The sequence below is a fragment of the Triticum aestivum genome, chromosome 2B (assembly GCF_018294505.1).
Source record: "Triticum aestivum cultivar Chinese Spring chromosome 2B, IWGSC CS RefSeq v2.1, whole genome shotgun sequence".
NCBI lineage: Eukaryota > Viridiplantae > Streptophyta > Magnoliopsida > Poales > Poaceae > Triticum > Triticum aestivum.
Genome location: NC_057798.1, coordinates 372,258,928 through 372,286,336, shown reverse-complemented (window position 1 = coordinate 372,286,336; position 27,409 = coordinate 372,258,928). Strand labels below are relative to the sequence as shown.

Below are 27,409 nucleotides of genomic sequence, written 5' to 3'. Positions count from 1 at the left end.
GCATATTACCATGACGAGGAACGTGTCCTGATTACTGAATTTTTGTGAAACAAAACATGCATTCTGAATTTGTTTCAGACATGTAGAATTGCATTCTGAATTCCTGGTCGGGATAGAAAATGCATGCAAGCTTGAGTACGTATTTATGGCGTGGTGTGTAAACTCTGTCTCTGTTTGATTCAAAATTCGAAATTGAGCAGAGATGGTTCGGTTTTGCCAACTCAGGTGCGACATGGAGAAAGATTGGGCTTGATTAAATGAATCGTGGAGGGGAAGATTGGTAAGGTGCGGAGAATTAATGAGCAGCAGCCAGTGTCAGCCCAGAATCGTCGCCAAAACGGCCCACCCTGTCTGTGGACGTCTGAGCAAGACCGGCATGGCAGACGTGGCCACGGGAAACTGTTCATCAATCTCTATACGGGAATAATGCCTGGGCCTATATGCAAGTGTTTGTGGATCACGAGGCCTACGAGCGGAGAGGATAGCACCTGTGCTCGCGCTCAGAAGATCACTTCCGAAACACATCTAACTTTATTCCATCATTCCAACTGTACAATACCACGGCCCAGCTTAAATAAGCGGCCCAGTACAGTAGTACACTAGAAATCCAGGTCCAGACGAGCGAGCCCATCCGCACAAGCTTCGGCGAGCCGGCAGAATCCTCGTCCAGTCCGACAACCAAGCCGGCTAATAACTGTCGTAACCAGTCAGTCATCTTCAACCTCCAGATCCGCGTTTGGCCAGCGAGTCGCACAAGGGAGGGTTGTGATCCGATGGGGGCGGTGGTGACCGCGGTGATCGCGATCGCGGCGGTGGTGCTGGGCTGGATCACCATCGAGATGGCCTGCAAGCCCTGCCTCGAGACCGGCCGCCGCGCCATGGACCGTGCCCTCGACCCCAACTACGACCCCGACGACTACCCCGCAGCCAACTCCACCGCGCCACCCACTAGCGAGCCGCTACTCGCCGACCTCTCCGCCTCCGCCGCGGCGCCAGCCAAGGCCATCTGATGCGTTTCTTGCTCTCAGCGTCGTCAGTGCACCAATGCTAGGCTTCCCTTTCATCCTTACTCCAGCCATGTTTGTCTATCTATGAGTTTGCGTGTTTGGTTCTTGTGGCTTTTGTTATGATGTGACAAGAACTTGCTTTATGTTATAACATGTTATGAAATGAGATATGGTGGTGATCTGTATATAGGATGCCCTGTGTATGCGGTCCTGAATTCCTGATTGAGACTTCCAGCTTTCTATGCAAAGCAGATGATACCCTGATTTACATTTCTGAATTGGCATTTCAGTATGTCGTGGGAGCACGGTGTGCATTGCAATGTACTGTACATACATGTCAAGAGTAAAATCTGTGGGACAATATATATGATTACATTGGAGACATTTCGAGATTGGTACCGTGTGTGAGGTCAATCCTCCAATGGTGTTGCCTCGTTTTCTGTCTCATCATCATCCACGATGTTCATTTTCGTCGGCTGGAGTTTCAGGATCAGTCTCCATCTGTTCTTGTTCTGCATCATTTGGGCCGTCATCCACGTCGCCATACACCTGAGAGCTTACCACATGCCCATGCAAATCCTTGTGCTTCAGATTACCTATCACAAAATGGAGAAAAGTAGTTGGCATTGCTGAAAATCGTAGATCCAAATGAGATATGGCTGATAGTGTTGTAGTAGTACTAACTACGTAGCTAACTGCAGTCTGTGTATAGCTAGGCATAGTTGTGAAGAAATTGCAAATCAGATCACAGTGTTTACCAATCCAGCAACGCTCCACATTAGAGCAGTGTTCCAGGAGGGCCTTCACTTGGAAGAGAAACCGCTCCATGGATCTCTTTGTGGCAGGTATCTTGCTCGTGATCATTGTTCGCTTGTAACCCTAAACATCAAAATACTTTTCTAAGCATGGAACACATAATTTATGGTATGAACATCGATGATCAAATATTATCGATTGTGCCTGGTGAGAATTAAAAGGTTATCAATTCTACCTTTGCCTCTGCACATATAGTTTGGATTATTCTTGTCGCTTTCTGAAGTTCTTTTATCTGCATAAGTTTTACTCGTCAGTACTAACAGTAAACAGCCACTGTAATTTGGCAGGACAAAAGGCAGCTATTGAGTGGTGCTAAAAGAAGTAAGTAACAAATAACATTTACAGTTATTTACCATTTGAACTATATCGTCGCCACGTTGCCCAAACTGCGTCTCCAGAAAGTTGAAGGCTGCAGCAAAAATAAAAAGGAGCGTTAAACTGAACATGTTTTCACTCAAAGGCAGCAATAAGAATACACACCTAATGAAAGTATATGAAAGCTTATCAATTCACAGGTTCTCACCTTTAAGAAATGAATCAATGAATCGCCCCCCATATTTAACTGCCATTGCATGCATAGCAACCTATATTTTGTGATTCGATGTGAGATGCATCATTTTCAACCAGCAGTCTCATACATCACAGTACACCATTTCCATTGCATCAGGTAATCAATTATATTAGTATCTCTACAAGAGTGACTTTATTGCAACTTACCTTCTCGTGAATCTTACATATATTTGTCAGAGACACAAACACGTTTACTGATTTGACAATTTCATCCATAACATTTTCCACTGCTACTCCTGATTGTGATGTAGTCTTCAAGGCTTGCTTGATCTGGAGAAGAGGGAAGAACTTGCTCAAACATTAAGGGATACTTTTTAATATGTTTAGAGACAGCAAATGCAACATAGTGCTGACAGTAGGGTAAATATTAGCAACTAAGTGTAGAATGTGTAAAACAACTTACCATCTTGTTAAAATTCCCAAGATTCTCCTCATGCTGCATTAGTAACCCAAAAAATACAAGAGAAAACAAATAAATATCGGATATTTGAAAATGCTCTGGACATCAGATACTTACCAGCACACGGTACCACGAGTGGAAAGTGGAAGAACACAATGTTGGAAACCCATGCGACAGTTCTTGGGTGGTACTTTTACTTTTGAGCGAAGCTACCTTCAATGATGGAATAAAATTCTAAAAATGAGTGTTCCAAGGCGAAAAGAACAACAACCCAATTGATATCGACTCTGATAACATGACCCAACAAATCAAGATGGACCACCTGAGGCAACACCAAGCAAGCCAGCTCATCAAGCAGAACTGAAGTCGACTCACTATTCCTGAGGTATATTTGTAATATCCTTGGTATAAGATCACCCTGACAAGCAATAAACATGGAACTTGTTAGCCTCTTAGGAATTAGTCATGCATGCTTATAGGCGTTGCACATTTATATGTTAAAAAATGTTTTAGCTTACTTTACTCTGCCATCCATTTTCAGTATCTTCATTAGGGAAATCAGAAGTTAGCAGCTTATGAGCTGATAACCCAAGCTGCTTCTTTACCAAGGGAACAATCTCTTTGGAGCATCCTACATGCATATTCTTCCCATTTGATTCCCCAGATTTTTCCAACAGCACGATAATGGAATTTAAAATAGATTGCATGGTAATTAGCACGTCAGAGGCCAAAATGTGTGAGAACAAACACACTGCAGTAAGACATGGTATTGAGATTAGGAAAAAGGTCACTGCAGTAAGACATGGAGAATCACTTTTGGCAGTTGGCACAGATTGCAACTGCTGATTACCTGCATCCATAATAGCCTCAAACATTTTAAATGCCCCACAGTACAGATAATCAACATTACTAGGGACCAGAGGTGGACGGAACTCAGAAAGATCATCATCGAAATTTTCAGTTGGCTGGAAAGTCTGTAGCAGCTCCTTCAGAGCTGACATATTTGCTTGATTCAATAGATCTGGCGTGCCAAGTAGCTGCAAAAGGTGCCATATTATGTTAATGCTACAATTTGAGTCATCTTTACTATCAGAAGTAAGAAAAAGATATCCATGCTACAACCTTCCTGTAGCAGCCAAGAACCTCCTTAAATACGGAAGTGGCTATTGAAGACTTGGAGACCATCACGTATGGTATGTGCGGGTTTCCTGCTGAATCCGAATGTGAACTCCAGTTGTCTGGGCTGCTATCTGATCCTACATAGCAATAGTAGTGCCCCATTGTGTTATTGATCAAAGCAAAGGAAAGGAGGGGTACAGCAGTACAATGCATTGTAGTATTGTAAAAAATTCATACTATTCATGATAGAAGGAACTAGAAGCAGAAAAGGATAATCAAAGCTTACTGTCTTTCATCATTGAAACTGATCCATCTAGATGCTTCCGTAGACTCGAGAATAGTGGCTGGATTTTGCTAAGAAGATCTTCTGTGCTCTTTTGGCAATGAGCGCGAGTGGATTTTGCTTGAGAATTATTAAAAAATGGCTTGCTTGATGGGTTTACATGATCTAGTTTGTTGTTTAGATCACGTAGAAGATAGAGATATAAAGGCAGCTGAATAACGAAAACAGAAAAACCTCAATAATGACACCATACTTTAGTAGCTATATATTATGTGGTTGAAATCAAGTACCTCAGATTCATGATATGGATAAGTTGAATCTTGAAACTGTAAAATATATAAATGAGAACTTGACCATAAAACTTTAAAAGAATCGAAGAATTAAGTCAAACTGAACAAATGCATACCTCTGAATACTTTAATAAGGATAAACAATTCACATGGAGTGTTCTGAATTTAAATCTTTGCATATCCAGCTGAACTGGTGCTGCCATCAAATCTATATGCCCAAGCTCACCAGGATTATTAGCCTCGCTTTCAACATCCTTCGACGTCATTCCACTTGGCAATGGTCGTGAAGATGCTTTCTTTGTTTCTTGGGTGATCGTTACACCTGCTCTTTTAAAAGCATCCAGTATCGTAGATTGTTTGAGCTTCTCATCAGAATTCAATTTATCTGAAGCTGCTTTGTCCTTGCGGCCCTTTTGTCTTTTGTTGGAAGATGGGCCCTCCATGTTGTCTTCCCCCATTTTCTTCCCAGTGTTGAACTTGCTGCTGCTAGTTGACCCAGAATAATTCCCAAGATATCGCAGCTCAGGTAGAGATAGAGGATAAATTTTAAGAACGGTGTTTAACAAAATCTCGAGTAATCTGCATTTTTTTTCAACAAAAGAAGTCAGGTGCATTTGGCAATCATGTCATAATATTATGGCGGGTGCACTAGACATGATAATCCTAGACATATCAAGTCATACATGTTCCTTTTTCTTTATTAAGCTCTCTAACATCTAATGCAAACTGTAATAGAATGTTTCTGTTCAGACTTAAAAATATTTATTGACAAGCACAGATGAAAAAACTTGCCTGACATGCTTGAATCAGAAATTTTAAAGAAACAGTACAAAAATTCACCATCCAATCCCCCATTAATACCCCCTGTTCTCCTTTATAAGATGTTTTACACATTTCAGACACGCCCAAAATAGTTCAAAGCGGACTGGCTAAAACGTCTTATAAAAAAGAACGGAGGGAGTAGTATTTAGTGAAAGGTTGGTTCTTTGATAAATGATGATGAATACAGTACAAGTAGCATGCAATATCTATCCAGGTGTAGTAGATATGGTACTCTCATCACTGTTCAAGCAATACACTCACATTAGATTTCTCAGACGCTTCAAAAGTTTAACTGCTGTCTCATCCCTTACTCTTTGTGACACATTATCAACTCTGGCCGCAACTTGTGTGCTGAAAGCATTAAGCTGCCAATGATGCCACCAATTTCAGATATAGATATCATATAATTTCAAGCGTTTAGTCAGTAAAACCAGAAGATTCAAAACATACCAACTCCCTAATCCAGTTTATCGCAAAGTACAGTGAGTGACACACTGTTTTTTTCTCCAGTGCTGACAAGCTTCCCCATCTAGATTCATCCAGGTTCTGTCGGTTCTCAAATCCAAACCAAGATTAATTATTTTTCAGTCACGGAAGGACATCTCTCTGATAGTATAAAACTAATTTTGGAAGTTACATTTGCACTAATATATTTGCATTTGTTATGCTTTTCAAAACAACTTTGAACCCTTGACATCTGCAGTTTGATATTTTTTTTATATGAATGGTAGAGATTGGTTATATTAACCCAGAATTTGTGATTTACCATTTATTATGAGAAACTATTATAGTATTGTTGATTACATGTAGGCCAGTTCTAGAGAAACTTTTCGTCAGTTCTAGAGAAACTTGCAATTTATTTGTGGCACCATTCTGTGTGTGTTCTGGCGGAGCAAAGGCAGGTTGCAGAATAATATTTAAGATACATAATGCAACAAAACTAAGACTTAAAAGAATGGTGTTCCTGTATAATTAACAAGTTAGGGGTATCGCTTCAAGTTTCTAGAGAGCAGACTGAGCGGTATAACCTTTGTAGAGGGAAGATGCAAAGGACAGCCAAGGAGTGCATTTATTCCACCAAGTGAGCCTTCACTTCCTGAACGTTCAATCTTCGATATAAACAAGAAAGTTAGTTTGACCATTAAGACATGCTGGATTACAAGGCTATGGCACTTACGGTAGTTAGAAGTAGAAATTGGGAAGGAAGGATCTGCAAGCAGGCTTGAGACCTGGTATGAGCATACATAACAGTATTATAATAGACCAGTATAGGTCATATTCAGACTAGTTAGTAACCAAGTACCAACCAAATAATGACCATTAAGGCCTTAACAGCTAGAATTGTACCTTTGTTGCGAGGTGGACACTAGTGGCAAAATATTTACGCATACTGGGGAGATATTTCCATCCAAGTTCATCCATAATTCCCCTGAAACCAATGTGTTGTCAATTACACTTGTACTTTCATCATGTGTCAAGTAGAAATGTACATAACTGTCAAAGCATCTTGCTAACCTTCAATGCTCTCGCAGAGATATTTTTCTGATAGCTGGCCATCCTCAAGATCAGCAAGAAAAAGGGTATCAAATTCTGCAACATGTTCTCCAACCCTGAAAAGGCCAGTTAGTGAAATAAGCTATCTTACATGAAGAAACATGGATTGTCTCCTTTTTCCGCATGCAGTAGCAACCATTTTATGCTTACCACTCAATAATTGCAGAATGAAGAACATTGCTCTCAAATAAAGCAGATAATTCATCATAGAGAAGAATTAAGGGCAACGTCACAAATTTGCAGGAGTTAACAGTCATATTTAGCAGTCCCAGGGCCTCCTCACAATTTGGTTGCTGCCAAACAAAACAAATTTATAACTAATAAAGCAACACCAGTATTTCATGAAGGCGGAAAAGGTAGCTGCCGTGATCTCGGTGTTGAACATGTTAATGTGGAGGCGTCAAGGGTTCCTGTCTTGCGCCTCACACCTGAATATCTAGGGATAGATCTCCTGTCCTATTACAACTCCCTTTATCCCGATCTCCTCTCTCTCTTGTATTCTGTCCGGTTACAACAACGGACTGCCTTGTACTTCACGTTTACAATCTATATAAACATCGCGGGCTCCCGATCAGGGGGTTGAGACGCTTCATTATTGCTTTCATGGTATACAGAGCAGGTTTCTTCCACCATGTCTAGCCTCTCCTCATCGATCTCCCAAAACCCATCTCGCTGCCATGTGCGCTCCGGTCTCCTCCGACCTCAACTACAACGTCTCCGAGCCGTTCACCCGGACGAACTATGTCCTCTGGCGAGCCCAGGCGCGATCCCAGATAATGGGCGCCGGCCTGTATGGCTACATCGACCAAACCACGGCAGAACCTCCCAAGATCATCACCACCAAGGACAAGGACGGCAATGATCAGGTGATCACCAACCCTGCCTATGCCCCCTGGTTAATTCAAGATCAACAGATCGTCGCATATCTCCTTCGAAATCTCTCCAAGGAGGTGCTGGTTCAAGTTGCATCGATGGAAACATCACATGCGATTTGGACGGCCCTGAGCAACATGCTCACCAACGCCCAGAAGGGCAACCAGCCGGCGGCAACCTACTTAGGGCACATGCGTGCTCTCTCGGATGAGCTTGCGGCAGCAGGCAAACCGATCGGGGAGGACGAGCTGGTGTCGTTCATCCTCACGGGGCTTGACATGGAGTATCAGCCCATCATCTCCGCCTTGGACGCACGTACTGATCCAGTCACCGTCGAGAACCTCTTCGCCATGGTAGCCAATTTCGACCAGCGCGTCGAGATGTTCCATGGGACAGGCACTGGCAACTTCAAGTCCTCCGCTAACATTGCTTCTCGCGGCCGCCAGGGACCCAACAAAGGCTCTCGTGGTCAGCAGAAGGGTGGTGGTGGTGGCGGATCTCGTCCAGGTGGCAGCGGTGGTAGCTACAACAACGGCGGCGGCGGCTACAACAATTCTGGCTACAATCCTAGCGGCTACAACAGCAACAATGGTGGCAGCAGCCACTATGGTGGTGGTGGTGGCGGTGGCCATTATCACCAGGGAAACAACAGCGGCGGCTACCCTCCTCGACGCAACAACAGAGCGTGCAACAACTTTCAGGGGTATGAAGGGTATGAAGGTCGTTGTCAAATTTGCAAAAAAAACAACCATATCGCCAAAGATTGTGATTGGCGTTATGCTGATGACACATCCCAAAAGAAAAAAGTTGCTGCTGTAGCTGATGCATCGTATGGTGTCAATACCAATTGGTACTTAGACACGGGTGCAACAAATCACATCACCGGAGAACTCGACAAGGTGATGATGCAAGAAAAATACCGCGGCCACGATCAAATTTACACCGCAGCAAACGGTGCAGGTATGAAGATTAGTCATATTGGTCAATCAATTATCGAAACTCCACATAAAAATCTAGTTCTGAAAGATATCTTGCATGTACCCAATGCTTCCAAAACTCTTCTTTCCATCCATCGTATTGCTCTTGATAATAATGTATTTCTTGAGTTTCACACGTTCTTCTTTTTGATCAAGGATCAGGTCACGAAGAGAGCTCTCCATAGGGGTACATGTGTGCAAGGACTCTATGCGCTGCTTCCTCAATATTGTCAGTTCAACAAACAAGTCTATGGTGCCATCAAGCTTTCTGCTGAAAGGTGGCACAGTTGTTTAGGTCATCCCTCGTTTGCTACTGTTCATCAAATTCTTAGTAAAAATAAACTTCCAGTTGTTGGTGAGCGAAATTTAGAAACTATTTGTGATTCTTGTCAAAGAGCAAAAAGTCATCAGTTGCCTTATCCTATTTCTACTAGTGTGTCTACTCAGCCATTGCAACTTATTTTCTCTGATGTTTGGGGTCCGGCACCCACCTCCGTTGGTAGACACTCTTACTATGTGAGTTTCATTGATGATTATAGCAAATACACCTGGATATATCTTCTTAAAAAACGTTGTGACGTCTTCCAAGTTTTTCATAACTTTCAAGCACTTGTTGAACGAAAGTTTGATCGCAAAATCCTTGCCATGCAATCAGACTGGGATGGTGAATATGAGAAGCTTAATTCTTTTTTCAAAAGATAGGAATTCCTCATCACGTGTCCTGCCCGCATGCTCACCAACAAAACGGCTCCGCTGAACGGAAACATCGACACATTGTTGAAGTAGATCTTGCCCTCCTAGCTTCCGCCTCTATGCCTTTAAAATTTTGGGACGAAGGTTTCTCACTGCAGTACATCTTATCAATATGTGGCCTAGTCGCACTATTGCCAATGAAACCCCCACTGAACGTCTTCTTCGCGTCACACCAGATTATAATACACTTCGTGTTTTTGGGTGTGCCTGTTGGCCAAACCTTCGTCCCTACAACTCTCGAAAACTTATGTTTCGATCTCAACAGTGTGTCTTTCTTGGTTATAGTGCACAACATAAAGGTGTCAAGTGTCTTGATGTGCCCACCGGTCGTGTGTACATCTCCCGTGATGTTGTATTTGATGAAGCTCAATTCCCGTTTGCCAAACTTCATCCGAATGCCGGAGCTCTCCTTCTAAAGGAAATACTTCTCCTCCCATCCCATCTATCCGGCATTCCTCCTGTGGAACTCAATGATTGTACTAACTTAAATTTGACTAATTCTTCTAATCTGTCATCTGAGTCTGCTGCTACAGGTGAAGAATGTGCTGAAAACGGGGTCCAAAACGGTGCCATTTCTGCTGAAAACAGTGCTCCATTGCGCCCTGTAGCTGTCATGATGGAGCCGCTGCAATCGTCTTCGGGATCTGCGCTTCCAGTCGTGCCAGGGCCGACAGGATCTGCGCCGGGATCCGCTCCTTCGTCCCATCCTGCGCCTGCGCCTGCGCCTGCTCCGCGCCAATCCCGTGCCAGCCCGCATTACCAACCAGGTTCCCGGCTGAACCTCGGGTCTACACCCGGCGGGCCCCATCTGCGGCAACCGCACTAGACGCGCGCTCCCAGCTGGATTCCGCCCCGCCCGGATCCTCTGTGGCCATCCCGTCTTCTCCTATGGTTCCGCAGGCCGCAGAAGATCCTGTGCCTGGTTCCTCGGGATCGCCAGCCCCGATCCAGGGGGAGATTGCCGGTTCTGCTGATGCTGCTGCGTCTGGATCTTCTGCGCCAACGCGTGCTGTTGCTACACCACCTCGTACACGTCTCCGTGCAGGTGTGATTCAACCTACAAATTATAAAGTTAAATTTGGTTTGGCTGCTTCCACAGGAGAATCCCGCACATATAAGGAAGCTCTTGCTGATCCTAGTTGGAAAAAGGCTATAGAGGATGAATATCATGCTCTTCAGAAGAATAACACGTGGCATATAGTTCCCTCACGGCAAGGTAAAAATGTGATTGACTGCAAATGGGTGTTCAGGATCAAAAGAAGGTCTGATGGCACGATTGATCGTTATAAAGCCAGGCTTGTTGCAAAAGGTTTTAAACAGAGGTATGGCATAGATTATGAAGATACTTTCAGTCCTCTTGTTAAGGCTGCTACCATTCGTCTTGTTCTATCCATTGCTATGTCTAGAGGATGGAGTCTTAGACAGCTAGACATGCAGAATGCGTTTCTTCATGGTGTTCTGGAAGAGGAAGTGTACATGAAGCAACCTCCTGGGTTTGAGGACAAAAACAAACCGTCTCACATATGCAGGCTTGACAGATCACTCTATGGACTGAAGCAAGCCCCCAGAGCATGGTACTCTAGGTTGAGTACAAAACTACAACAACTTGGTTTCACTCCTTCAAAATCTGACACATCACTGTTTATTTACAATAAGTCAAACACTTCAGCTTTTGTGCTTATCTATGTTGATGATATTATTGTCACAAGCTCATCTAATGAAGCAGTGACAGCCCTCTTGTCAAATTTGAACCAAGAATTTGCTCTTAAGGATCTTGGTGACTTGCATTTTTTTCCTTGGCATTGAGGTCAAGAGAAACAAAGAAGGTGGTCTTCATCTTTCTCAGGAAAAGTATGCTACAGATCTTTTGAGGAGAGTTGGGTTGCAGGGTTGCAAACCTGCCCCAACACCTTTGTCTAGTTCAGAGAAACTCACACTTGTTGAAGGAGAACTCTTGAATCAAGAGGATGGCACCAAATACAGAAGTCTGGTGGGTGCACTTCAGTACTTGACTCTCACCAGGCCTGATATCTCCTTTGCAGTAAACAAGGTTTGTCAGTATCTTCATGCACCAACCACTGCTCATTGGACGGCAGCCAAACGTATACTGAGATATGTGAAAAACACTCTAAGTGTTGGTATAACCTTCAGTAAGTCACCATCCACTCTTGTTAGTGCCTTCTCTGATTCTGACTGGGCAGGTTGCTTGGATGACAGAAGATCAACTGGTGGCTTTGCAGTGTTCTTTGGTCCCAACTTGATCTCTTGGTGTGCAAAGAAACAGGCCACAGTTTCCAGATCTAGTACTGAAGCAGAATACAAAGCACTTGCCAATGCAACAGCAGAAATTATTTGGGTGAAGTCTTAAGGAACTTGGCATATATAACATTCGGACACCTTGTCTTTGGTGTGACAATCTTGGTGCGACATACTTGTCAGCTAATCCTGTGTTTCATGCACGTACTAAACACATTGAAATCGATTATCACTTCGTGAGGGAAAGAGTTGCTAACAAGGAATTAGACATTCGATTTGTTCACTCGAATGATCAAGTTGCTGACAGGTTTACAAAGGCACTGGCTACAAGGCCGTTTGAGGAGTTTAAGCGTAATCTAAACTTGCGCAGTTCAGATTAAGGGAGGGTGTTAAACATGTTAATGTGGAGTCGTCAAGGGTTCCTGTCTTGCGCCTCACACCTGAATATCTAGGGGATCTCCTGTCCTATTACAACTCCCTTTATCCCGATCTCCTCTCTCTCTTGTATTCTGTCCGGTTACAACAACGGACTGCCTTGTACTTCACGTTTACAATCTATATAAACATCGCGGGCTCCCGATCAGGGGGTTGAGACGCTTCATTATTGCTTTCACTCGGATATTTTAGATGCAAGAAGCACAGCTTGAGACAAAAAAGGGAATCCAGCACCAGGTTAGGTATACAATTTAGGTGTGTGTTCTTAATGCTGATGCTTGCTTCACTTGTATAAAACCATGGTACTACTTTGTCCACTGCTCATGTTATTTTTGAAGCATCTAACTAACAGAGTATTTCTTTAATTATCAGTAGGAAACTCTTACTGTCTAGTAAGTAATGTCATGATTTATATCGTACAAGTATCACTTTCAAATGAACTAGCACAGGACATTAAAAGTTTTTGGCTAATTTTAAAGATAAATAGGTGCTGCTACAGATGCTCCTGTAAATGCTAGCATTTACATACAAATGTATTTTTATACCCAGGAGGTCAAAAAGTGACAGAATCATTCAGCATGGTTGTTTTAACACGAAAGCAACATTTATCTTGAATTTCATCATGACCAAGCAAACCTGAGATGATGAGTAGTTCACAGCAGCATTTGCATCTGCAATAGCTGAAACTATCCTTAAAGCCCCAATTATTCCCATTCTCTTATACTTCATATCTGGATTGCTAACCTACAAAATGCAAGCAGACACGGAAAACAATAATTGAAAGCCATAAACCCTAAAAAGCCTTCTTGGATGAGCCTAGTCATAAATGTAATCATACCTGTTTTCTCACTACCATAAGAAGTTCATTAGCAACAGAAGAGCCACCTGAACTAGTATTGAAGCCAGCAGCCAGTGCCAATTGACAGAAGATCTCGTAAACCTACTTTTTTCATAACCGATGTTTATGATGAGGAAAAAATAGGAGTAACGGATTAAAAATATTTCACAAACCTTTCGAAGATTATCTTCATGAAAACTCTCCAGATAATCTAAAATACCTATGTAGTAAAAGTCAATGTAATTCAAATTATTCCTCAGTAGCAAGCACTAAATACATAAGACTTCAGAAATAACAATACCAGTTATATGTGAAGCTATAGGGATGAGTTCCTCAGAGTTGTTGGATGTCAAAGAAATCATAATATCCAAAGCAGAAGAAACTTCGTAACTGACCCCAGAACCTATATGAGTTATCAATGAGCCTACGAGCTGCACAAAATGGTAGGACATTACCAAACAAAGAACAGACAAAATATATAAAGGACAGAAAACTGGGTATGAAACATAAGAGAAACTGGTATATGCGCCAAGAAAGTTTAATTGGATGGATTTCCCAACAGAAGGATGATAGTCTACCTAAGCCTTATAGTTTGCAGATAAATGTAGAAAAATTCAGCTACAAACCAATAGCTGTCCAATCACCACCTTAAATGGTACTACTGCAGCTAATCTGACAAGTGACAACACAGAACCTTATCACTCAGATGTTTCATTGGCACAACAGTGGTATTTTGGCAACTACGACGACGATTGCACAGATTACTTTTTGAATTAGTTAATTAGTTCTCAAATGCAAGCCAACTGGTTGAAAACAGTAAAACTATACGAAATAGGAAGCAGTATCAGAATCAGAATTTCTAAACAGCCCTTCCAAGAATTATGTTCATTAGCTCATTTAGTAGAGCATGTTCAAGTTTTATTTCACCAAAAAAAATGTAAATATATGTGATATGCAACAAAATTCGGTAAACAGCCTATCTGAAATCGTGAATTATAGGGAAATTACTTTTTTCAAAAATCAACAGTGCATACTAACCCAATTTGCCTACATTGGTAAGTTCTTGATTTTCAGTACATTCACGACAGCAAACACAAGTGTTGGCAACAAAGGGGTACCTCTTGCCTGGAGAAAGTATCACTGAATTCTTCAAACAAAGCCGTGAACAAATAGGTAGCAAATTCTCTAGCCTTGTCTTCCTTGCAAGCCAAGAGGTAATCACTCACTGAGAGATATGACATAAAATGGTCCTAGTGCAAGTTTTTATGTCTCAGTCAGCATGGGTAGGCAAACATACATGGTCACTTGACAGTCATTACGAGATACCGAAGAACTGACCTTTACTAATTCAGTATTTCCATGAATGCATTGGTGAAACAATGTCTCCCGGATATATCCTTGTAAGATCTTGGATTTCAGTATTTTCTCAGCACTTTTCTGCAGAGCACCCCCATTGGCATATATGAGCATGATGAGCCAAACATCAATCACTTTGTGATCCCTTGCATGGTCAACTAATTTCAACTCCTTCAAGAAGGCCTCACAAAGCATCTGCATCAATAACAAAGCAAATTCCAGTTGAAACTCCAACGTGCAGTGCTGCATTTCGAGATACAGTGTAGATTAAGATACCCTACATTCTTAAACCGGAGGCCTGATCTCAAGGCATCAAGGATTGCCCCATCAGTGTTAGTTGCTGATGCCTTCCCTTTCAGCTTCTTGCTCCGAGCAGCACGTGGATCCACCACACCAACAAACTTCAGTTGCTCGCGGATCTGCGATATAATCCTGCCAACATTGGCTGGTGTGGCAGACAGCAACAAGAACCTGAGTAAGTGTGGCATCTGATCTGCATGAATCGTCCGGATGCATGATATTGCAACTGTAACCGCCTTCAAATATTCCCACAGCACAAGACAACTGTTAAGCCACAATGTACATCATCATACACAAAACAAGAAGAAAGAAAATCGTTGCAACAATCACCTGCTCCTGCAACAGCGCGTCGAGGTTAAGGTTTGACAAAGTGTCGAGCACAGCAACCACGACTTGGGAGTCCTCCTGCAGCAACTTCTCCAGAGCGGAGACCACAGCAGCATGGCTCTGGTCGCCCACAATCTCCGGGATCGAACCGATGATCTCCTTCTTGAGCCGGGGTGGTGCTACCGACAGCACCTCCACGAGCTTGGTGACAAAGGTGTCGGCATCGACAAGGAAATCAAGCCAGCGGAACTGAGCAACGATAAGCCTCCCCACGTCGTCCTGCAGAGGCACCCCATCGAGCGCGTCGTCGTCGAAGTGCTCGGGCAGCTTGTCGAGGAGGAGCCCCAGGAGACCGGGCTGGAGCGCGGGGACGGAGAGGAGAACCCGCGCCAGGCTCTGCGACCGCGGGGAGGTGGGCAGGAGTAGCTGGCGCAGCCGCGTGGGGGACTCGGCGAAGGCGGCGAGCCCCGCGAGGAGGCGCGCGGGGAGGTCTGCCACGGGGTCCGCGGCGAGCGCGCGGGTGAGGCGGGGTACGAAGGTGGGGGCCGACGGGAGGGAAGGGGGCAGGTGCGGCGGGACGAGGAGCGTGCAGCCGGCGTCCGCAAGGAGCGCGGCCGCCGCGTCGACGACGGAGGGTTCGGCCGGGGTGGGCGCGGACGATGTCGCTAACGACGGCGGCGGCGGCGGCGGCCCGGGTGCTGTGGGCGCCGGTGGTGGCCGCTTTCGCGGGTTGCTGCGCTGCAGGAACACCATCGCCGATTGCCGCTACCACTAGGAAGCTTCTTCGGGATTTTTGGGGGAGATTGGGGGAATGAAAGTTTCGCGCCACAGATACAGAGGGAACGCTTGTTAGGGTGTGTTTGGTCGTGGAACCAACTGTCATGGAATGAAATGGTTCCGTTCCAGAAGAACGGATCCATTCCATTTCTGTGTTTGGTAGGAGCAAAAGAGAGTAACGGGTTGGTTCCGTTTCGGTGTTTGATTGGAAGCACGGAGTGTAAAATAAAATGACATAAATTTATAAATTTCGGCGGCATGTCATTTATATTTTCAAGAAAAACAACATAACAATATATATTGACAAGTTTAACATATAAATGACAACACATAAAACATATATTTCAACAAGGTCAAATAGTTAAACACATTTGACAACCATACATGTGTAGTTCACATATGAAGCTCTCCAAAAGCAAGCAAAGTGCAATAAAGCCATACATGTCCAAGTCATACTTGACAGCCACACACGCCTAGTTCTCTCCAAAAGCAACCAAAGTGCACTAGGAAGCATACATGTCAGGTTCACATACTTGACAACCATACAACCATATCGAATTTAGAAGTTCTTCTTGATATACCTACTCACCCAAACAGACTTGTTGGTTTGGGAAAGTTTCATGAAGGCTCTTGCAGTCTTTGGGTTGTCCACAAGATGCGCATAGTAGTGGGCTACGTGCTCTTCATTAAAATCTGGCAATGTGGAGACTACATCCCAAAGGTCATATGGTATGTCATCATCATCTCCACTAGACTTCACAAGCGCATCAGCCACAAGTTTGAACCCATCTTTAAGAATTAAATTAAGTGGATCTTCAGGAACATGCTTTACCTTAGCCTTCTTTTTTGGTGGTGCTTTGGGGATAGAAGATTCACCAACATTTGGTGACGTGTTGACCTCACTGTTCTCCTCGTCTTCAAGATCAATGAAAAGAAGATCATTGCCAGATCTGCCATTCAGCCCCTTGGCCCCAATTGTCCCATAAATGGCAGCCATGGCATGATAGTGCTCAATTGGGGTATTCAGGAAGGGGGCATCAGCTTTGTGGGTCTGCAAACATTGTGCAAAATGATTAGCATAATGCAAACATAAAACGACATCAGATTTGTAGGGTGAGAAGCATACCATACAATGCCCTGCATAGTGCTCCTCGCTGAGCCTAATTGTGCAAGTATCTTCATCCCATAGAGCTCCACTTAAATTCTTCAAATTGACCACCTTCGTCCAAATCTTCCTCCACTTCTTGAGATGGTTTTTGACTTGCTCTCCGGTGACAGAAAGCTTGAATTGCTTGTTCAAAACAATAGCACATTGTCTATGATGCACGTCCCTGAAGCCACTTGACATTCTCTTCCCATCAGCAACAAGACTAGTCAAAAAACCAAGCATGGTTTTTGTCATGGCATTGGTCCAAACAATGATCCCAACTCTCCCGGAGTTTGCACTTGCAGCTTCAACACTCTCCATTTCTGTCCAAATAATAAAAGATACAATCTGTCCAGCCATCAAATAAATTCAAATGTACTTGCATAAACATCACAAATACATGGTTCAAATTTAGTAAATGATAGAATCTGTCCAGCGATCAAATAAATTCAAATGTACTTGCATAAACATCACAAATACATGGTTCAACTTTAGTAAATGATACAATCTGTCCAGCCATCAAATAAATTCAAATGTAGTTGCATAAACATCACAAATATAAGGTTCAAATACATGGAGTGTGCCACACTCATAGATTAGCATACATTAGTTGTCTATCTTCCCACATTTGGGCTGCCATTTGCATCCTACGGTCTACCACGGCCCTAATGTCACTTGCTTGTTGCCTTGATGTTCGAATTGGTTGGGTGGTTCATGTCACTTCCGGTATAATAAATTCATGAATCTACCGTCACCCGTAGAGATGAGTGCCTAAGGTTGAACAGCTCCCTATCATTTTGGACTGGATTGTTGCCCAACTCGTTCAAATGGTACCTCACACCACGAAAAGGGGGTAAGAACCCAGGCTTTGCTCCATAGCCAGCATCAACTAGGTAGAACTTGCCTAAAAAAACAATAATTGGTGACAATGGTTCTTGTAAGGTAATAACAAATGGACAATTTTGTATCCTAGGCAACTTCTTACCCGGTGGTACTTGTAAGCCCCTCTCATGTGTTAATGCATCAGCTAAAACAGTTGCATCATGTGTTGACCCTTCCCAACCAGCTAACACATATGTGAAGCGTAGATCAAAATCTACCGCTGCCATCACATTTTGAGTGGTGAAGGCCTTCCTACCCCGAAAAGAATGCTCCACATCTTTGGTAACACCTGCTCGCACATGTGTACCATCGATAGCTCCATACAATCCTATATAGTGACAGGTACTAATAAATGGCATATCATATAGCCTAGATAGCTAACGAATAGTTTCTGAATTTACCTTAAAATAAGGGTCGAATCGATGATTTCCTGCAATTTTTGTGGGGGTCTCCAATGATGGTGGTGTTATGTAATCATTACGAAGCTCCCCTATGGCATGGAGAACCTTTCTAAAATAGATGCTGGTTGTGCCAATTGGCTGAAATAACCCTATTCCGAAGGTTATGCCCAATTGTATGCAAAAACATCGCTAATTGTTGCTCCACGCTAAGATGTGGACTGTCTTCTAGCAATTTGCGATCCCTGAGTATGCCACACAAGCGAAAGAACGCAGCTCTTTCAAACCTTAACATGTTTTTACATAACACATCACTTTGCCAAATTTTTGGATCTAGGTAATCATATCTGATTCGATCTCTTTCATGCATTGGGCCATATGTAATACGTGCTCTTCTCTTCCTTATTATAGCTCGAACAATGACTGCAATTGCAGCAAGTGTGACAAAAACAGCGGCTCCCCTAACCATCCTTTTTCTTTTGTTCATCTTCTTGACCATCTACAATTGATGCATGCTATCAAAATTATTACACATCACCACATATTGCAAAGATGTACTGGACAAGACCAATTTGAACAAAAGATGTACTAGACAACAGCAATTTGAGCAAAAAAAATGCACTGGACAGCAGCATATACAAGGGGAGAGGAGGAGGGATTTGTACCTTCAAGAGAGATGGGTGTTCTTGACTCTGCCGCCACGCCGGAGTAGCACCTAGACCCCTGCCTTCTTCCCAAGTATCCTGCAGATCGAGTGAGGGGTGAAAAAATGGATCGAGGGGCGGAGGCGCAGAGAGGGAGAGGGCCAGTGGCGCAGAGAGGGAGAGGCACGGCGGCGCAGAGAGGAAGAGGGACGGCGGCACGCGAGAGCTGTAGAGGGGCGGCGGAGCAGAGAGGGAGATGGCCGGCGGAGCTGAGAGGGAGAGGGACGGTAGCGCAAAGGAGAGGGAGGGACGATGGCGCGCGAGAGCTGTAGAGGGGCGACGGAGCAGAAAGCGAGATGGTCGGCGGCGCAGAGAGGGAGAGGGACGGCAGCACAGAGGAGAGGGAGGGAGGAAGAGGGGCGGCGAAGCACCTGTGCCTTCGGAGCAGAGCAACGATAGGGTTGCGGGAGAGACGAGCGGTTCCGCGTGGTTTCGTCGATTTGGAGGTCTCGGTGAATTCCGGATATGAGGCGAATATTCGCTACGCGAGGACGACTAGGTTCTGCTTCCGTTGGGCTACCAAACGCAGGAACGAGGCCCAGGAACGGGTCCGATCCGTGACATTCCGGCCCGTGACTTGAACCAAACACACCCTTAATTCACATCATTGTATCACGTTCAGGACCCTCTGACACATCGGGTCAGATGATAAACCTTGTGGTGGGTGAGCAGTTCCCAAACTCTTTGAGGGCTTTTTTGCAAAATAAGTGTCAACTTTAGTAGTAGTAAAATTTTGTACTAAAGTTTGCATAAAGTTGAGACACTTATTTTGGAACGGAGGGAGTACATATTGGCTATGATCTGTCAATCATTAAGATGCAATAGCATGCATTTAGTCTCCTTTTTATTTGATGAAATGTTGCAACAGGCAACCTTGGACCCAAGATACATGAAACAGAAGCTGGAAGCTTCATAGCATTGTACAAATTTATCTCACTAACAAATTACAGTACGTACTATACTAGTACTATGTAAAGAGTTAGGTGTCACACGGTGTCCAGAAAATATGGTGATAGTGTGAGGTGGGCCATGTAATCACTGAGCCTGTGTGTTTTCACTGCTCTCGCACTCCTCCGCTATAAGAATGGAGAAAATTGTAATCTAGTAGTACCTCCTTTCGCCGAAAGCGTCGGACATCCAGCTGTCCTACCACCTCAGTAATAATGATCAATGAGCCGTCTAATCACATAGACCCAGCAGTAAGTTTGACGGATGAAGCAACCATCACTCTTGAATCCGCTTCTCCCTTCAACGCAGGCGATAGTGAGAGGTCGTGTCCGCTCTGCCCGGGCATGAATGCGGCACCGATTCTTTGGAGTGGCGCTGACCGTTTCGGGCGGGAAGCGTGCGCGGGCGATGGAGGGGCTTTGGGTGGGCCAGGCTGGTCAGCAGCGGGCGTGGCAGCTGTCCGCCTGTCGCGACCGGACGCCCGGAGAGGATGCACTGACTCTCGCGGCTAAATCATACACTACACACCATCTCTCTGCAGGAGTAGGTCGATGTGTCACTCTCTCTAACACACACATGCTATTAAATACACACACACGCAGGTTCATAGAATAGGAATATCGTGCGAGTGCGAAGTCACAGGAAGTGAGATACAAATGGAGTACGTACAAGAAGAGAAGAGGTGACAAACATTCCATCAAACCTACACTAAGGAGTAGTACTCCCTCCGTCTAGGTGTTAAGTCATCTTACGGAAATCAGATATTCCCAAAATGTTTAGGCGTCATCCATTAACTTCGCATCTCAATCCCCTCCTGGCCTCGTTGATAGCGAGCGTTGTTACTTAGGGAGCGTTTGGATCCTTAGAAAGAACAGCTTATAGCCTAGTCGGGCAAGGTTAGGCATTTGGAACTATTAAAATATGTTAGCTTTTGTGGGCCAGCTAGCTTGGGTGGGCTAGAAAAACCTTGCTAGCTCAGGAGAGCCAGATCGGCTCACTTCCGACGGCAGACTTTGTGTAGTAGTAACATAGACTAGTAACATATGCATGTTACTAGTCAAAGTTACTACCTCGACTGCGCGTCCGAAATTTTAAGGCCGATTGTATTTATGGTCTTGCTTTTATCGCTACAATTGATTGGCATTATGAAAGTTGATTGGGCGAGCAGTAAAAGCTGACTGCATGCAAGGTGTGGGAGACAGAGCTGCATGCAGGCACAAGTTTTTGGGATGCATGCAAGTGTCTAGTTAATGCTGCAGCCTGTGCATGCGCGATTTAGCTGTGCGGTGCTCCCTCTTCCATTGGTCCATGTGATTACCGATGGAAAATAAATTTTGCCTTGATCCTAGTGTTTTGGTCAGGGGGCCTTTTAAACCCGGACAGAGGTAGTACTCACCACTATGACCAGCCTAAGCAATGTAACCAAACGCTCCTTACTCTGCCTTGTTATCTCACCTGGAAACCCAATGCATGGAGCGCAACTACGCGTTGATCAGTCAAGAAATTAAAGTCGGCTTGCATGCGAGTTAATACATGGCCCTGCATGGTAGCTAAAACGACATCTCTTAGTTGTCTGGATTAATTGTTGCGTTTAGAGACAGAAATCAGGGCTATGATTGGAGGAAGGACCTGTCAAGTTTCTCCTTCTCCTCCAATCTGCTTGCACCTTGGTCCTGCTGCACCTTCTAACGTGACTTATTACAGCTAGATGGAGGGAGTAGTACAAGATACGGTGGCACACTAACGTAGGTCGAATACAAGTGCCCAAAATTGTGTGCATGTTATAATAAGGATTCACTTAAAATAGCACGTGAGCGAACAGAGGGATCAATTAGACATTGTTCACGACTAGTAGCGAGATGTGTGAGGTAAGATACACCGCTGGCTCTTTTAATTTTTCTTATTAATTTGTTTGTTTCACCGTCTTACTGGTGGGACCCAACGTACTATGTGGAGAGTGGTAAGGTGACTAAGGCTGCATTATTTCTATACTACCAACACAACTTTAAATCCCAAAAGATGTTAGACTAGTCACAATGGATAGTAACTTAGACTAGTAACATGCATATGTTACTAGTCTATGTTACTAACTCTATAGTGGGGAGTAACATTGTGTGGTATCTTGCAACACTTCATTTATTAGATTGTAGACTCATTTTGTATGTGTGATGTTACAGTAACTAGATATGTTACTACATGCCTCTTTTTCCTCATTAATTACTCACCACATCATCTATTTTGCCTAAAGATGTGTGATGTTACCACCTATGTTACTCCCACTATGGATATTCTTACCACCAAAGCCACATGGCACGATTATGATTTAAATCCAAATGACTCCCACGCAAAAAAACACGGCATGCTTGTCACACGAATGCAGGAATGTATAAAAGGTTATTTTCCTCTCGTTGAACATAATGGGAGGGTGGTGTAGCTGGTTAGCCTATTTGCTCATCAAACTTGAGGCATTGGGTTCGATAACTACACTTGAGCATAATTTTGTTTTTGTTCGACTTCTTTCTTCCACCCAATGAGAGGTAGGCCCTGCATGACAGAGAGAGAAAGTGACCAGGGGCGGTGCCAGGAGGATTCTTTGACTAGTCAAAATGGATGGATATGGAGCTATACAATCTTGTAGTGACCGTATAATCACCTCATCATGTATACGGTGCAACCTCAGCGCTTGTTTTCTAGGGTTTGCACTCTTCACACTCTCTCTGCAGTATATATATACACGCTGGAGCCTCAGCATTTGTAGTTGCTCTCTTAACACTCTCTCACCCTCTCTAGATCTAAACAAGACTTTGTTGGCCTCTCTCTCTCCCCTCACTGCTGGTCAAAGAGCCGACGGGATCCGTCTGCCGGGAAGGGAAGGAGGCTTAACGCTATCGCCATCGGTGAGGGAGGGAATCCACTACCGGCGCAGCTGTTCTCTTTCACCCAGCGGCGGCATGGGAGGGCTTCTGACCCATTCTTCTTTGCCACCGTACATAGTGTGAGCCGAACGGCCTCCGGTCGCCCACCGAACCACACCGCAAGAACCTTAAGGTATAATTTACTTATTCCACATGCATTGCTCTAGCAGCATGTGAGCTTTTTCCGCTTCTGCACTCGAATCTAGGTGTTGGATCAAACAGGAAAGTAGTGGGGAAAGTTGTATAGCATGAATCTAGGACGTGGTTCAAAGAGGAAAGGAATGGGGGAAAGTAGTGGGGAAAGTTGTATAGCATGAATCTAGGACGTGGTTCAAAAAGGAAAGGAAGGGGGAAAGTAGTGGGGAAAGTTGTATAGCATGAATCTAAGACGTGGTTCAAAGAGGAAAGGAATGGGGGAACATAGTGCGAAAAGTTGTATAGCAGGAATCTAGGATGTGGTTCAAAGAGGAAAGGAAGGGGGAAAGTACAAGTACAGACTGGCTATCCAGCACCTACGTTGGTCGAAAAGGGAAAACAATGACAAACGCAGTGCGCACATCTGTAACAAACTGATCTTTTGTTTTGGGGGACAAGGCTATAGAGTTTGAGCAGGACTAGATTTGTTGCGCTCACATAGGGAAAGGTGTCTAAAGATAACAAAACTGGGACCAACACAAACATGCTCCTTGGTTGTTTGTTCTTTGTTGCAACATACTGTGCATCACCCCTTCATACATTGGTACATGCACATGGTGCTGGTGCATCCACTGTCCCGTGTAACTCTTTAGCTGTTGTTAATCTAAGGCCCTGTTTGGTTAAAAACTCCCTAGTCCCTACTTGCTTGGTTCTAGGGACTAAACATGGACTAGAGGTTATTAAATGACATGCTAAAAGACCATGTTACCCCTAGAAATGAACTAATAGAGACAAGGTGTGATGCGGGGCAGGGGCAACTGTTGGGAAAAGTCCCAAAAAGACTCTCCCTTGGGCTCTTCTTTCTTTAGTCCCAAATGCCCACTTTTAGTCCCTAAAAGTCCATCCTGTTTGGTTTAGATGGGACTGACACGGAGTTTTTTAGTCCCTACACCAAAATGTCCCTGTAAACAAACACCCTCTAATAATGCCGCTTGAAAATTGATGCAATGCCATAGTTAAAAGCAAATTACATGTTTAACGAATTTTATTGTTAATATAATTTCTCTATTAATATTAATCAATGCCACCGTTTGAGAAATGCTACTGTCTTGCTTTCTTTCCCATTTAGATAAGTTAGATGCTTCTTTTTGTTGGCTTCTGTGTCATCCATCATTATTGACCACTAGTTGTTTCCTTTGCACCTCTGTGTAAACAGGCTTATCTACTTCACCTCGTTGCTATTGTGACCTTTTGTTGCATTGCACAAAACACTTTTGTTTTAAGAGTGTTTTGTGCAGTTCAACCAAAATGTCACACCGACAATGTTGCTTGATTGCTTGATCTTAGTGGAACTGCACTAGAGGAGATCTTACTTCCTATCCGTGTTGGCAAATTTGGTTCAGATCTTCTTCTTGTGAGTTGTTTGAATTCCGCGTCATGAGAGGTCAGTACTAGCCTTCTTTCACATGATTGTGCAGTGTGCATTCATATGTTTTGCTACTTGTACGGTAATGTTACTTGATTTTAGTGAACTGCACAAATGGAGAAAAGACTTCCAATCTGTATGTGCACTGTAATATCCCATTGAGGTAAGATAAGGATATTTCACAACTGTTGGCATGTATTTTGCCACTTTCATCAGAAAATTAATGTTGTTGTTTAGTGCTATACTTGTGCCCCCTAATTGACATGCCAAATCTTCCATTGAGGGCGAAGCTTGTCTGTTATTGAACCAAGTGATGAAGAGCAAGAACAAGCGGAAGAAAAACAAAAATCAACTCCCGGTGCTGTATTGAAGCACTGGAACTGTGATGACACAAGTAATGATATAGTTTTGCATCTTAATTTATTGTTATGACTGGAACGAGCAATTGTTCTACCACTGATTTGATGCCACTCTTAATGTAATATGTAATTATCTCTAGTTGTGCAAACAGGGATCTTCTTTGAAGATACCATATATTTTAGTGGAACTGCACAAGATGTTGGAAACATTAAACTAATTGAGGAGTATATAGTAAGCATGGCAACCATAGTAGATAGCAACGGATGGTTCCGGAGAAGTGCTTGATCTATATGCTCTACACAGTAAGCCTCCTGAAAAAGGTTGGTACTCGCCCACGGATTTCATCCATATGATTGAGCTTTGTCATCTCTATTGGTGTTGTGCTATTGTTTAGATATTGTCATGAGAAAGTGGTATTGTCCTTGAGAAGTGCTTCATCTGTGTTGTTTTAAAAATTTCCTTTCCTTTTTTTGAGCAAACAATGATGCTAGCATTTAGTTGTCCTCTTGTCTTTGCACAACAGGATCATCCTACCTAAAGAAGAATATGGAGTACGTGAAGTGACTAGTTCCGATTATGCCAGGATGAAGAAGCCATGTCTATCTTCTCATCAGAAGGAACAGTTGAAGGATGGTTACATTACTCCCCACAAGACCAAACTAACTTCAGCTCAGAAGAACTGACAGATCTCCATTTTGTTGCTGTGATGCGCAAGTACAATGTTGTTCTAGGATTCTTTCCGGTGAGTTCCAATTTTTTTTAAAGTGTGCTCTACATGGACCATGTAGGTGCCTGTTTAAGCGGTCAATTCATAGTATAGTTTGCTTTATACTAATCATTTTTTTGTATTTGTGCAAACTAGGGTGCTCAGCTTGATTTCAATGGGAACTCCACAAAATGTTCATGAATACACCGAATCATTCATTTGCAACACAAGAAAGGAGGTGCCGATAATTTCAAGGTGTTGCAACATATAAGGGCGAAATGATACAAGATAGGTGCAAATTTGGTTGATTTTGGTGGAACTGCACAAAAACAACAACTGGTTTATTTAGCACGAGGTGCCATGTCAATGTCTGAACTGATGGCAAACCCTGTCCATTCCACAATCATAGGCATTTGATATTTTGGAACAGGAAAGCCTTGTCAAAGTTTGCTCATTGATGTACGCAAAACAACAAGCATTTGACATTTTGGAATGGGACAACCTTGTCAAATTTTGCTCGTTGATGTTAGAAAGAAGACATGCGTTTGATATTTTCGAATGGGACGCCCTTTGTTGTAAGCAGCGTCGATCGATTTTTCTTTATTCTTTAGTTGTGAAGTAAATATTGGCTCTGACATCTGAATCACTGAGATGCATAATCATCAATTGTTTTGAATGTTCTCTATGAATTGTCAGGCATGTGTGTTCGATTGCAATGTACAGGAACGCTAAAAAGCTGCTCAAACCCTTTGTACTCCCTTTGTTCCTTTTTACTTCGCACATTGTGAAAGTTCATACTTTTTTCTGTAAGATTGGTCAAAGTAGAGATACTTTGACTGTAGAGAAAACTTGTATGCATACAAAAAAGGACCAGAGGGAGAACATGTGAAACTGCTACAAACAAGGTGATCACCCTGGGAATAATGCTAGTACGTATTGTTTTGCATGTTCATCCAGTGATACAAGAATTCGAACTAATCAAACTAAATTCATTCATACACAGTCAAATTTCATATAAACATGCCGGATTTCATTACATTTCATACATTCTTCAACTAAAAAGGGGTGCGCTGGAGGTATAATTAATTAACCGAAACTACCCACATGTGTCCGGCTGAGCCAAACAGAAGCTTCTTCTCCAGCAGATTGAGCTTCCATGACTTAACTGCAGGTGCAGTTGCATAACTGACATGTGGCCCAGATGCCTATTGGACCCACGTGTCAGTCAGCCAACTGCACCAGCAGTTAAGTAGAAGCAGCGTCCTTCTCCAACATAGATCTTCGACTCCACGTAGCCACCAAGAAGCTAATCGGCCGTCAATGGTCAACCCGCCTAGCTTGGCTTCAACCGGAGGGTAGCAGCGGTGGCCTTACTTGGACCCGAGCGGTGGCGACCTACCGTGTTCTATTCTTTCTCGTTTTCTATGTGGCGTGGCCTTGTTGGCAGCGGGGCGGGGCGACGGAGTCGGTGATGCCCTCTGTCTCGTTGCCGGTGGGGCGGCTCCTCGGCGGAGCGAGGGAAATCCTCCCCCTCGTTGCCGACAGGGTGGGGCCTCGGCTAAGTCGGCAATGTCATCTGCCTTGTTATTGGCGAGGCGGGCCCTCGGCGGAGTAGGGCCTTCGCCTCGGTGCCGGCGGGGCGGAGCCTTGGCGGAGCCGGCGATGTCCTTTGTCTCGTTGCCGGTGGGGCGGCACCTCGGCAAAGCGGGGGAAGTCCTCCCCCTCATTGCTGGTAGGGTGGGGCCTCGGCTGAGCCGGCAATGTCCTCTGCCTCGTTGTTGGCGGGGCGGGGCCTCGGCGGAGTAGGGCCTAAGCCTCGGTGCCGGCGGGGCGGGGCCTCGGCGGAGCCGGCGGTGTTCTCTGCCTCGTTGTTGGCACCGCGGGGCCTCGGCGGAGCAGGGCCTCATCGACGCCAGAAGAGCGGGGACTCGTCGGAGCCGGCATTGTCCTCTGCCTCATCCTCGATCTCGCCAAACAGCACCTCGCCCGCTTCATTGCCCTCTTTGTAGGCGGTCGCAGCCTCCGCCACCCGCAT

The 27,409-nt window shown here is 44.2% G+C and overlaps 2 protein-coding genes across 3 annotated transcripts; one reads left to right on the top strand and one right to left on the bottom strand.

Moving 5' to 3' along the window:
* Nucleotides 1-644: 644 nt before the first annotated feature.
* On the top strand, nucleotides 645-1,194 carry LOC123044973 (uncharacterized). The gene has a single exon (XM_044467871.1). The coding sequence runs from the start codon at nucleotides 774-776 to the stop codon at nucleotides 1,008-1,010; it is 237 nt and encodes a 78-aa protein (XP_044323806.1). The 5' UTR covers nucleotides 645-773; the 3' UTR covers nucleotides 1,011-1,194.
* Nucleotides 1,195-1,243: 49 nt separating this feature from the next.
* LOC123044972 (Fanconi anemia group D2 protein) lies at nucleotides 1,244-15,830 on the bottom strand. 2 transcript variants are annotated; one of them, XM_044467869.1, is made up of 30 exons: nucleotides 14,980-15,830; nucleotides 14,631-14,885; nucleotides 14,332-14,544; nucleotides 14,112-14,243; nucleotides 13,295-13,424; nucleotides 13,167-13,213; nucleotides 12,994-13,095; nucleotides 12,792-12,899; nucleotides 7,012-7,154; nucleotides 6,823-6,917; nucleotides 6,655-6,736; nucleotides 6,485-6,536; nucleotides 6,336-6,416; nucleotides 5,758-5,853; nucleotides 5,569-5,672; nucleotides 4,602-5,064; nucleotides 4,486-4,521; nucleotides 4,199-4,406; nucleotides 3,916-4,043; nucleotides 3,644-3,830; nucleotides 3,312-3,544; nucleotides 3,116-3,211; nucleotides 2,911-3,006; nucleotides 2,797-2,829; nucleotides 2,541-2,663; nucleotides 2,347-2,407; nucleotides 2,177-2,232; nucleotides 1,999-2,055; nucleotides 1,766-1,886; nucleotides 1,244-1,603 (listed from the first exon to the last, which is right to left on the bottom strand). In XM_044467869.1, the coding sequence occupies exons 1-30, from the start codon at nucleotides 15,727-15,729 to the stop codon at nucleotides 1,458-1,460; spliced, it is 4,434 nt and encodes a 1,477-aa protein (XP_044323804.1). In that variant the 5' UTR covers nucleotides 15,730-15,830; the 3' UTR covers nucleotides 1,244-1,457. The 2 variants fall into 2 exon arrangements, with proteins under 2 accessions (XP_044323804.1, XP_044323803.1); XM_044467868.1 differs by having other exon boundaries at nucleotides 3,916-4,049; nucleotides 14,980-15,828.
* Between the last annotated feature and the right edge of the window lie 11,579 nt (nucleotides 15,831-27,409).